Raw genomic sequence first — 12,873 nt, forward strand, 5'->3', positions numbered from 1 at the left:
TTTGCTTAGGATCTCACTTGGTGAAGGCAACAGGACACAATAATAATTCTGCAACAACCATGTCTCTGTCACTAACAAATGCAGTCATGAGTGATAACTCTACAATTCACCAGAAAGGCAAGGCACTTTAAGGCTTTACACTAAGCAGTGTGTTAATTTAACACTTTCAGTGTTGATTTATCACTGGAGAATTTGCTGTGTATGTGTTTGTGTGTCGTATCATGCATGTGTTCTCTGTGTGTGTTATGTCTTGGGCATGTTAATCCAGCATGCTCTTATCTCGTTTGCAGGGAAACTCTGGAGAACCTGGAATTATAGGGCCAACTGTAAGTATGATATTTTAATATCCGACATGCGCGTGTGCACACACACACACACACAGAGCTGCACTTATACTGATGCTATCTCTTTTGTAATTGTAGGGTCCGATCGGTACCAATGGACCTCCAGGTCCGTCAGGGGTAAAGGTGAGAACTTCTTCCGCCATAGACCTACAGTATCATTCATTCTTAGGTCTAGCTCTGTGGGGGTATTGTTGATGCATTTAGTAGTGTTGATATTTTTTGGCCTACAGTAGCTTAGTATTACAGCACTGGAATGATCCATTTAAGTGTTGTATTTGTTGTTCTGAGAATGTGTTTTGATCTCTGACAGGGTAATCAAGGAGTGCCTGGGGTTGGCGTTCAGGTGAGAACTTTATATGATACATATTGTGTTGTATATTATGGGCCAGTTTTCCAGGCTGTCATGATGGCATAAATGGTCGGGAGACAGGCGCAGGAATGTCTAATAGGGGTTTTTATTTACCCAAATCACAGCGTGCTGTGTAAAGGCAAGGGGACGAAGACCAAACAAACACTATACAAAACACAAGGTTGAAACCCAAACAAAAGAGCGAGGAGTACCTTGAATAAATAACACAAGCACACAATGATTATCACATGGGATGAGACCCGTAATCATCTGCACAAAACAACATAGCACAGGTACTCACACGACCAAAGGACATCGGAACAATAATCGACAAGACAATGGGGAACCAAGGGCACACTTATACAATTACTCATCAGGGAATAGGGACCAGGTGTGCATAATGACAGTTCCGAGGGATCCATGGCACAGGCAGAGATTTAGGCTAGTCCAAGTCTAGAAAGTGTTATCAATATAGATTGTCCATTGAGAGAGCTTTTTAGTCCAGGACTTGGCTTAATCTGTGTCTGAGAAACTGGCCTTATATGTTTTCCTATTAGATGTTTATTGCCTCAGTGTTTTTAGAACTATTCACCCACTTTTCACAGTGAAAGTCACAGAGCTTCATAATAATCTATTTGAATTGACCCTCCTGTTCCACAGGGACTTCCTGGTCCCGAAGGCAACATGGGAGTGCGTGGACCTGCAGGGCCTCCTGGAGCTGTGGTAGGGCACAGCATCAATCATCTATAAACCAACTCTCATACTGTATAGTTTTACTGGCTAAACTGGTGTTGTAGTACATTCCCATTGGACTGGGGATTCCTCGTATGCTCACACCTTTACCTTTAAGCTTACTGTCATTAAAAAGGCCATTGACACAATAATGTGTGTTTAATGTTGTTTAATGTATTGTAATGATACCGTCTCTTCCCAGGGTCCATCTGGGCCTCCAGGTCTACCAGGGCAGACAGTGAGTACAGCAGCTCCGTGGGACTCACAGTTCACATACTGTACTGTAGAGCCAACAAACACACACCTCTATCATCGCCATGGTTAACACACAGCAAGCCATTCACACAAACATCAGTTCTGGTGGTGACATTAAGTGTGTCTCTCCACAGGGGGAGGGGGGCAAGCCAGGGGTCCCAGGAAGAGATGGGATACCTGGAAAAGAGGGAACACCAGGGTTGCCAGGGAAACAGGTGTGTACTGTGTATGGTATCTGTCTCGCTACATCCTACTGTGTGTCTAGGATGTGTTAAGATGGCATCAGGTTTAGTGTGGATTTTTCTTTGAAAAGTTTTTTTAGAGTGTTGGATCTTTATTACAGGGTATCGCTGGACCAATGGGGTCCGCGGGGTTGAAGGGGGAGCAGGGGGACAGTGGCCCCCCAGGAAAGGTGAGTCAGCGGGGTGAGAGGGGATCAAGGAAGTGACGTGAGGTTGAATTGAGCTGTACCAAAAGATTGCTCCACCACTTCCTGGTTGCTAAAATTCACGTAATGTCAGTTTATGTGGCCAAACAAACAAGTATAGTGTAGAGAGTCATTGTACCATCTAAACGGCTGTGAAATATATTTTCCAGAACCCAAAATATAATATTTTCAGTTGTTTGAAGCTGAAAGTAAAAGGCGCAGAAACTAAACTGAAGAACGGGAAGAATAGACATAGAGCACATGGAACAGATCTACCGCTTCTTAGACTTGCTTTCAATGAGAGTGACAAATCTATAACACATATTTCTATGTGAATTTGGTCTGATCGGCCAAAAAGTTACATATTGCAGCTTTCGGACTTTCGGAGTCCACAGCCGCAGAGCCTAGATAGTCCGGCGGCCCATTGTGAGACTACCGTCCGCGGGGGACGCACAGCCTGACCTAGCACCTCCCCTAAATTCCCAACCAACGCGGCTCCAGGTACTCAGCGCCTATTCATTTGATTGTGGTGACAGTTGGAGAAATAGCTTGAGCTGCTCTGCGATATCGAAAACTATGAAAGCCAACAGTCCAATATTCTAGAACATGTTTTGGACTCTTGAGTGCTTTAATCAAAAGCTCTATCTGCACATGATTCCCTCTTGTATTTACTGTAAATGGCCATGACTCACATCCTCTTTATCCAACGTCTCTCCATTTCAAAGACGAGGAAATCATTGGCATGAATAGAAGGGCAGAGGCACATGTACAAATACACAAACAAGGACACGCCAATGCTCAAGCATATGAGCACGGATGCACTCATATAGACACACACACACATATATACACACACACATACATTCACATCATTCCCCCGGAAGCTTTAGCAGGATGTACTACGGTTCTTGAGAAATAAGAGCTTTTGAAGGGACGAGATGTACTGTACTTATAGACAGCACATCTGTTAAACTCTTCCTCTAGTTTGTGTGAAAACCAAATTAAAACTCCCATTCATGGTCTGATGCTCTAATGAGGGTCCAAAGGCCAAAGCAGTAGCAAAATAAAAAAGTGATACTTTGCATAACATAGTGGGTAGGAGTTTCCTCGATCGTTTACTATTGCTGTCCATCTTCAGTACATTTGCAAACAACCTAATCCAGATATGTGAGTTTCACGTCATGTTCTCCCTACATATCCCAATCACAGGCTGTAGCAGGACCCCCTGGTTTGAAAGGAGCACAGGTGAGTGATTGTCATGTTTACTCTTCTAGTCGTGGTAACATCCAGTCATCGTGACTAACCTGACCATGTCTAACTGGTGTATGGAGACAGAATAGATACAACTCGGAAGCAGTGAATCACAATACTGAATTAAACTGCATCATAGGCCAACAAACAGATGTATTGTAAACATTTCTGAGAAAATGGCGCTGGAAGAAATGGCAGCAGTTTTACGGGCGCCCAACCAATTCTGCTATTGTGTGGGGTTTTTCCGCAATATTTGCAACTTATTTTGTACATAATGTTTCTGAAACCGTATCTTACGGCAAAAAAGAGCTTCTGGATATCAGGACAGCAATCACTCACCTCGGATTAGACAAAGATTTTTTCTTCAACAAGCAGGAAGCACAGGACATTCTCCGAACCCCCGACAAGGCCAACATCCCAGTTATTTGCAAGAGGAAGAGATGCAGGTACAGAGGACACAGAGCGGGATGCCTCGTGAGGATCTGCAGATGGAGAGTGGGAAAGCTGCCGTTACTGTCAATATTACTCACCAACCTGCAATCATTGGACAATAAATTAGACGAGGTACGATCACAAATATCCTACCAACGGGACATCAAAAACAGTCAAATCTTATGTTTCACGGAATCGTGGCTGAAGGATGACATGGATATTCAGCTAGCGGGATATACGCTGCACCGGCAAGATAGAACAGCACACTCCGGTAAGACGAGGGGGAGTGGTCTGTGCACATTTGTAAACAACAGTTGGGTGCACGAAATCTAAGGAAGTCTCTAGATTTTGCTCGTCTGAAGTAGAGTATCTTGTGATAAAATGCAGACCACACTATTTGCCTTCAGCTATACTTTTCGTGGCAGCTTATTTACCACCACAGACGGATGCTGGCACTAAGACCGCACTCAGTCAGCTGTAAAAGGAAATAAGCAAACAGGAAACCGCTCACCCAGAGGCGGTGCTCCTAGTGCCCGGAGACTTTAATGCAGGGAAACTTAAATTATTTCTACCTAATTTCAATCAACATGTTACATGTGCAACACAAAGCTCTCCCTCACCCTCCATTTGGTAAATCTAGCCACAATTCTATCCGCCTGATTCCTGCTTACAAGCAAAAATTAAAGCAGGAAGCACCAGTGACTCAGTCTATAAAAAGTGGTCAGGTGAAGCAGATGCTGAAGCACAGGACTGTTTTGCTATCACAGACTGGAACATGTTCCGGGATTCTTCCGATGGCGTTCAGGAGTACACCACATCAGTCACTGGCTTTATCAGTAAGTGCATCGAGGACGTCGTCCCCACAGTCACTGTACGTACATACCCCAACCAGAAGCCATGGATTACAGGCAACATTCGCACTGAGCTAAAGGGTAGAGCTAAAGGGTAGAGCTGCCGCTTTCAAGGTGCAGGACTCTAACGGGACTCTATGTGGCAGGGCTTGCAAACTATTACAGACTACAAAGGGAGGCACAGCCGCAAGCTGCCCAGTGACACGAGCATACCAGACGAGCTAAATCACTTCTATGCTCACTTCGAGGCAAGCAACACTGAGGCATGCATGAGAGCATCAGCTGTGTGATCACGCTCTCCGTAGCCAACGTGAATAAGATCTTTAAACAGGTCAACATTCACAAGGCTGTGGAGCCAGACGGATTACCAGGACGTGGGCTCCAGGCATGTGCTGACCAACTGGCAGGTGTCTTCACTGACATTTTCAACATGTCCCTGATTGAGTCTGTAATGCCAACATGTTTCAAGCAGACCACCATAGTCCCTGTGCCCAAGAACACGAAGGCAACTTGCCTAAATGACTACAGATACGTCCGTAGCCATGAAGTGCTTTGAAAGGCTGGTAATGGCTCACATCAACACCATTATCCCTGAAACCCAAGACCCACTCCAATTTGCATACCGCCCAAACAGATCCACAGATGATGCAATCTCTATTGCGCTCCACACTGCCCTTTCCCACCTAGACAAAAGGAACACCTACGTGAGAATGCTATTCATTGACTACAGCTCAGCATTCAACACCATAGTACCATCAAAGCTCATCACTAAGCTAAGGATCCTGGGACTAAACACCTCCCTCTGCAACTGGATCTTGGACTTCATGATGGGCTGCCCCCAGGTGGTGAGGGTAGGTAGCAACACATCTGCCATGCTGATCCTCAATACAGGAGCCCCTCAGGGGTGCATGCTCAGTCCCCTCCTGTACTCCCTGTTCACCCATGACGGCATGGCCAAGCACGACTCCAACACCAACATTAGGTTTGTTGACGACACAACAGTGGTAGGCCTGATCACAGACAATGACGAGACAGCCTATAGGGAGAAGGTCAGACCTGGCCGGGTGGTTCCAGAATAACAACCTATCCCTCAACGTAACCAAGACTAAGGAGATGATTGTGGACTACAGGAAAAGGAGGACCGAGCACGCCCTCATTCTCAACGACGGGGCTGTAGTGAAGCAGGTTGAGAGCTTCAAGTTCCTTGGTGTCCACATCAACAACAAACTAGAATGGTCCTAACACACCAAGACAGTCGTGAAGAGGGCACGACAAAGCCTATTCCCCCTCAGGAAACTAAAAAGATTTGGCATGTGTCCTCAGATCCTCAAAAGGTTCTACAGCTGCAACATCGAGAACATGGTAGCATCACTGGTACGGAAATTGCTCGCCCTCCGACCACAAGGCACTACAGAGGGTAGTGCGTACAGCCCAGTACCTCACTGGGGCTAAGCTGCCTGCCATACAGGACCTCTATACCAGGCGGTGTCAGAGGAAGGCCCTATAAATTGTCAAAGACCCCAGCCACTCCAGTCATAGACTGTTCTCTCTACTACTGCATGGCAAGCGGTACCAGAGTGCCAAGTCTAGGACAAAAAGGCTTCTCAACAGTTTTTACCCCCAAGCCATAAGACTCCTGAATAGGTAACCAAATGGCTACCCAGACTATTTGCATTGACCACCCCATTTTTAAGCTGCTGCTACTCTCTGTTTATTATCTGTGCATAGTCACTTTACCTCTACCTACTTGTACATATTACCTCGACTAACCTATGTCTCTGCATATTGACTCTGTACCGGTACACCCTGTATGTATATATATATATATATCCTCGTTACTGTTATTTTATTGCTGCTCTTTTAATTATTTATTTATTTTATTTATTGTTTACTTCAGTTTATTTAGTAAATACATTCTTAACACTTATTTATTTATTAAAACTGCGTTGTTGGTTAAGGGCTTGTAAGCATTTCACTGTAAGGTCTACCTATTGTATTCGGCGCATGTGACAAATAGAATTTGATTTGAAATCTGTGTGGCCCTCCTTTGAATTTCGAAATCCCGGTGTGGCACTCAAACCAAAAAGTGTGCCCACTCCTGCTTTAAAGGAATAGTGCCATAATGCCAGAGTCAGATGAACTCATGGATACTATTTTTATGTCCCTGCATGCAATTTGAAGAAAGTTGAAGGTAGTTTCGCAAGCCATTGCTAACTATTGTTAGCGCAATGATGTGAAGTCTACTGGAACATGGGGCTTAATTGCCAAAATCTTGCGTTATCCCTTTAATAATAAGAGAATAAAGCAGAATGGCAATACTAAGGTGAGGAACTAGGTGCAATAGAATAGGATGGAACAGAGTTTAATGTATGTATTTGAAGTGTATTGGTTGAAATTGGTTCAGGGACCTCCTGGTGTGACCTTACCTGGGACAGTGGGAGAGAGCGGGCTGCCAGGGCTACGGGTGAGTCTCATTGGTTGAACCAATTATCAACATATTTCAGCTATTATTCAGGCATTTATTACACACATTATACTATACAGATTATTATAACAAGAACATGTTTAGTGATGGCTTAATTATACATTTTTAAAATAAAAATTTTCTAAAATGGTTGTCCTTTAGGGTGAGAGGGGAGACAAGGGTCCTGCAGGCATCAAAGGGGACCGGGTGAGTAAAGTCACTTAACACACAATGTTACTCAACATTCACAGACACGGTGATCAGGGAAGTTATTGTGTGTGTGTCTGTCTCGTTGAAATAGGGAGCTGCTGGTGAAAATGGGGAGCCTGGAGAAGATGTGAGTCACCTTTTGACATTTTGTAACATAAAATATTTCACATATCTAACAGATGTCCCTCTTAATAACTTCTCCATCCACTTTCTCTCTCTCAGGGGGGCAGAGGACCAGCAGGGCCTAAAGGAGACAGGGTAATACACATCACCAGATGATTCCCTGTGTCTGTGTTTCCCTGGCTGCTAACCATGTGACAGTACTGACCGGAAATGTGTTGCAGGGAGAGAGAGGCATCGGACTGGCAGGGCCTCCTGGTCAGCTGGGACCTCAAGGGTTAAATGTTAGTATCATGAACTTGACAATACATCTAAATGTTCTCATAAAGATGTAAATCACATAAATGGTGTAGCTATGTTCATTTTAACATATGCAGACTTCTCAATCTCATCTTCCCTGAGCTAAACATCTCCATAACTACACCATTGCCACAGTGAATGTGAACCCCTGTATGTTTGTGTTTTAGGGGGACACAGGTCTCCCGGGCCCAGCAGGCCCTCCAGGAGCCCAGGGCATAGCAGGGACCCCTGGTCTGGCCGGCCTGAGAGGAGAGAACGGAACTCCAGGACCCCCAGGACCTCTAGGACCCAGGGTGAGAGGGCCTATATCGCCACTATACTATAGTTATTACATGGGTGACTGGTGTGGTCTTTTTAGCCCTGCCCTGTGTGGAATGTTTATGATGTCTCATCTCCAGGGTATCCAAGGCTTTACTGGTCAGACAGGGACTCCTGGAGCTCCTGGGCCACCCGGACCCCCTGGCTTAGCTGTGAGTGGACTTTGGATTGCATCATGATGACTTAATTGAGTGTGTGTGTGAGAGAGAGAGAGAGAGAGAGAGAGAGAGAGGGAGAGAGAACCCACTAGGAAGAAACTGGTTAAATCTTCATTGTTTCCACGTCATTTCCACCAAAGAAATCAATGCGATGACTTTGAAACAATGTGGGAATTGGATTTGCAAAAAGTCATTAATTAATGTAACAGCATTTCATATTTTTGTTCACCCAACTTTTAAACTAAATCCAATGACATAATGAAATGTTTTGTTGAATTCACGTTAGTTGACAACTCAACCAAATGTAAATCAAAGCTAGACATTGAACTGACGTCTTTGCCCAGTGGGAAAGACTATGTGTGTTTGCGTTTTTGTGATGTAAGTGTTCATGATCAGTATATCGTTTTTTTCCTCACCAGGGTTCACCAGGCACTGTTGGAGGCAAAGGGGATAAGGTGAGTTAACAACGAGATAAACACGTATTCTATACTGTATAATATATTATCAAATATGATGTTGATGCTCATAAATCCCCCTCTTTAGGGAGCGATTGGAGCGGGAGTACCTGGATTGAGAGGCGAGAGAGGAGACCCAGGACCCAGGGTAAAATCACATCACCATTTGAGTTTTAATTTCAATTGTATCTAATTTTGACAGTTACATGTTGTATTGAAGATTTGTGTGTGTGTTGGGGGATTTACAGATCTATATGTCTTATGTTTGCAGGGGGAGGAGGGTCGAGGTGGTCAGAACGGGGAGAGAGGACTAGCGGTAAATCTCTTACCTACTGTTAACATCACTGTCTTTTTACTGGGAAAGTAATTCTGCTATGAAAGTTGATCAGCTTGTAAACTCACTTTTGAGAAATTGGCCTTTGAATGTGTTGGTATCTAGTGGAGCTCTTCTTTGTCTTCACACATTCAGCATCTTAAGCTTTAGCCCCACCCATCTTGTTTCGCCCTCAGAGCGATCAGAGCACTTGGCGCTCTGGCCGATGATTTGTTTACCTATGGATAACATGAAAACAGCCTAACCAGATCTGCTGGCAACAATTTCATTACGCTTCTTTGCAGACGTTTACTGACACCGGCCATATTCAATGTGTGATGTACACTTTAGCTTAAGACACGTAGCTAGCTAGGTAAACAATGAACCTAGCTAGGGAAACAATGTGTAAAGAATACAATGAATATCCTGAGAGCTAACCAACCAGGTTCAATGTCACTAGCTAACATTAGGCTTTAACTAGCAAAGCAAACAGCCCTGGGATATGAATAATAACGTCAGCTAGGGAGCCAACCAGCTAATGTTAGCTAGCTAACAGTACACTTTAGCTTGAAATGAAACCACTTTCTGTCAAAATTAGAAATGTGTAATATATGAAAATGTAGCTAGCTAACTCTAGATTATCTTACCTGTATACATAATGATGCATGATGGATGCGTCTCCCTGTCATGGATGCCATGCCACATTTGCTCTTAGTTTGAGGATGTAATCCGGGTACAGATGTTTTCTCCATCTCTTTAGCTATCATACTCTAATTCCACTGATTTCAAAACTTGATCCTCCAGAGAGTGGAAAGCAACAGTTAGCTATGCAGCTCCACTACACGATACATAAAAAAAAAAAAGCTGTGTTCAACAGGATCACCAACACAGACTGGCCAGCTCAAATAGACAGAAGCCTTGTATATGGCAGACCAATCCGAACTCCTCTCTCGGTATGTCCAGCCCGCTCATTTTCTCAGCCAATTATGGCTAGTGGGAAGGTTTGCTCACTTTTTCTGTGGCTTAACCAACAAGGCTCGTAATTGAACAATTTTATTCATATTTACAGATGGCATACAAGTTTGTTATTAAGGCACAGGAACGTTCACATGTTCGAGAAGGCATTTCTGGCAAAAAACGCATTTTGATAAAGAAATATTTTTACTTTCAAACCGCTCTCCTGTGAAGTCGTGACTTACGACACACGCCTAGTTTCCTGAATCGGGTCACAAATGGCAATTCATCCTGACCAATTTTGATTCTACCGCCTACATGGTGTTTATTTGTTTGTGTTTGTTTATTATTAGAGGTCATTGGCCCATTCCTCAATATTGATCCGACTTAATAGAGAGAGTGAAAATGAGAGAAAGGATGTGCGAAGGCTGAAGTGGACATAGATAGAGCTCAAAAGAACTGTAAAAACGATGTGGCTTAAGCAGTGCACAAATAACTAAAACGAAAGGAAAACTAATGAAAGCAAAAGACGTCAACATCATCGTCAGCATCATGCGTATACAGTTCAATCGTTTCACTCTCCATCCCTTGTATATCTTGATTGTAGGAATCAATGCAATCCATTATTGTCATGCCCATTACCGCTCCAAACATAGAACATAGGTATATCCTGTTTTTCTGAACATATCACTAGTAATGCAGTTCATCTGTCCTTACGATATGTTTTATCCTCCACTTTCATTTAGTGATATTGACCTTGTACTACATAGCTCTTTTAAAAGCTGTCAGCCAGGCTCTGACCCTCTTCACTTCCGGTACATTAGTCCTACTGAGAGTAAGGCTTTTGTTCTAGGCTGAGACAACTAAACCTGGTCCTTTGTAGATCAGTTGGTAGAGCATGGCGCTAACGCCAGCGTAGAGGGTTCGATTCCCGGGACCACCCATACGAAAAAATTTATACATTTATGATTGTAAGTCACTTTGTATAAAAGCATCTGCTAAAAGGCAGATGCTGAGTATGTTCTAGCTCTCATCTAGAACATACTCAGCCTCTCTCACATTAGTTGCCTGGTAACCTCTAGAAAGGGGGTTGGATATTGTAGAGTGCCATTTAAAACTCAGGTGAGAAACAGACAGTAACTCTTCTATTAAAGTACAGTCCTTCCTCATACAGGAGAGTGCTAGTCAGTGTGGATATAGAGAGCTGTTTATTGCAGTTCTGGATGATTAAAACCATAATGGTGATGATTGCTGGTGAGGATGTGCATGTTGGAGTACAAATGTTGGGATTTCTGTGTTCTGTACTTGATAAATGTATTCCTCTGTGTGTGTGTGGTGTGTGTGTTCTGTACTTGATAAATGTATTCCTCTGTGTGTGTGGTGTGTGTGTTCTGTACTTGATAAATGTATTCCTCTGTGTGTGTGGTGTGTGTGTTCTGTACTTGATAAATGTATTCCTCTGTGTGTGTGTGTGGTGTGTGTGTTCTGTACTTGATAAAGTTATTCCTCTGTGTGTGTGTGGTGTGTGTGTTCTGTACTTGATAAATGTATTCCTCTGTGTGTGTGGTGTGTGTGTTCTGTACTTGATAAATGTATTCCTCTGTGTGTGTGGTGTGTGTGTGTTGCGCTCGCGTGTGTCTGTGTGTGTTCACCAGGGCTCTCCAGGTGGCAAAGGAGGCAGGGGAGATAAGGTGAATATTATTATTAGATTATTGTATTTTGCATCATGCTCTCTCTCTATCTCTCTGTCCACTGAGCATTCTGCTCATGTAAAATAGTGAATCAAATTGACATGCCTGACTAGTGAGTCCTACTCTCAATATATTTCAGGGTGAATTGGGGCTGCAAGGTGGCAAAGGAGAAAAGGTATGAATTTTAATGTGTGATGAGTAATATTGTTTGTGTGCGCGTGCGTGGTAGAATAATGTGGAGAAGCGCAGAAAAAGAGCTAAGGAGAGACAATGAGAAAAAAAACATTAAAATCAAAAAGCTGTGAAAATAATTACAAAAAACGACATATACTGCTCTGCCTAACAGTGATGTTGTCCCCTTTCAGGGTGATACACTCCTGGTGGGAGGACCTCCAGGAGAGAAAGGAAATAAAGGAGAGACGGTGAATGACCCTCGATATACCCCACAACACTTATTATTGACTCATCTAATAAACAATTGATCGCAAAAATACCGCAGAGCACCAAGTATTGACTATGACACTACTAATCTCTCTGTGCGTCTGTGTGTGTGTCTGCGTCTATGTATGTGTGTGTGTGTCTGTGTGTATGCGTGTGCAGAATGGTCATTTACAACTGTTGTTCTCTTCTTTATCAGGGTGACCGAGGGCCCAAAGGGGTGCAGGGGGAGAAAGGCTTGAAAGGCAATGACGGCCCAGCTGGGGAGCAGGTGAGGTTGGCCTTGACAATGACACCATTGGAGTTTTCAAGAGCATAAACAGATCTGGGAGCAGGCTATTAATAACAGGTGTATAACTGTGTGTGTGTGTGCATATGTGTGTCTCCACAGGGTCTGAGGGGTGAGCCAGGAGACAGGGGCTCTACAGGGTTCCAGGGAGCCAGAGGTCCAGGAGGACAGAAGGTGAATTCATGACCTGATCTGTGTCAATGCTTTCATCAAAACTGCTGTGTCATCTATGTCAGAACCAATAGCATCAATAGTCAATCAATATTCATCAATGTCATAAAGTCCTCTGTGTATTATGGATTACTTTGCACACAGTTTTCCCACCCATCGTATGAGAATATATCATCACACAACAGTGTACCCTGTGAAAATGAGCAGTGTATTTCTCAGACTGGATACTGTAGGTGACCCATTAAAAATGCAGTGCTTTAATGGGTTTGTCTTTGTGTCTGAAGGGAGAGGCGGGACAGCCTGGTGTACCTGGAGAATCAGTGAGTCTCCCATTTCACCTTCAGTTATGAA

At 43.7% G+C, this 12,873-nt stretch overlaps 1 protein-coding gene across 7 annotated transcripts in view; it reads left to right on the forward strand.

Annotated features, from left to right (window-relative positions):
- The window catches only part of LOC110493231 (uncharacterized), a 121,357-nt gene that overhangs the window by 93,844 nt on the left and 14,640 nt on the right, over positions 1–12,873 (forward strand). For 6 of the 7 annotated variants that reach the window (XM_090205706.1, XM_090205702.1, XM_090205704.1 and 3 more), the window contains 24 exons: positions 291–326; positions 423–467; positions 655–687; positions 1,354–1,416; positions 1,628–1,663; positions 1,815–1,895; positions 2,024–2,092; positions 3,317–3,352; positions 7,046–7,105; positions 7,268–7,312; positions 7,407–7,442; positions 7,538–7,573; positions 7,660–7,719; positions 7,903–8,028; positions 8,134–8,205; positions 8,631–8,666; positions 8,755–8,814; positions 8,938–8,982; positions 11,589–11,624; positions 11,764–11,799; positions 11,990–12,046; positions 12,262–12,333; positions 12,454–12,525; positions 12,807–12,842. In XM_090205706.1, coding sequence (XP_090061832.1) covers positions 291–326; positions 423–467; positions 655–687; positions 1,354–1,416; positions 1,628–1,663; positions 1,815–1,895; positions 2,024–2,092; positions 3,317–3,352; positions 7,046–7,105; positions 7,268–7,312; positions 7,407–7,442; positions 7,538–7,573; positions 7,660–7,719; positions 7,903–8,028; positions 8,134–8,205; positions 8,631–8,666; positions 8,755–8,814; positions 8,938–8,982; positions 11,589–11,624; positions 11,764–11,799; positions 11,990–12,046; positions 12,262–12,333; positions 12,454–12,525; positions 12,807–12,842 — 1,284 coding nt within the window. Of the gene's footprint in view, positions 1–290; positions 327–422; positions 468–654; positions 688–1,353; positions 1,417–1,627; positions 1,664–1,814; positions 1,896–2,023; positions 2,093–3,316; positions 3,353–7,045; positions 7,106–7,267; positions 7,313–7,406; positions 7,443–7,537; positions 7,574–7,659; positions 7,720–7,902; positions 8,029–8,133; positions 8,206–8,630; positions 8,667–8,754; positions 8,815–8,937; positions 8,983–11,588; positions 11,625–11,763; positions 11,800–11,989; positions 12,047–12,261; positions 12,334–12,453; positions 12,526–12,806; positions 12,843–12,873 lie in introns of those variants that run through there. The other variant, XR_016487963.1, reaches the window with a different exon arrangement.

Source organism: Oncorhynchus mykiss, chromosome 17, assembly GCF_057628025.1.
Source record: "Oncorhynchus mykiss isolate SJ-2025 chromosome 17, ASM5762802v1, whole genome shotgun sequence".
Classification (NCBI taxonomy): domain Eukaryota; kingdom Metazoa; phylum Chordata; class Actinopteri; order Salmoniformes; family Salmonidae; genus Oncorhynchus; species Oncorhynchus mykiss.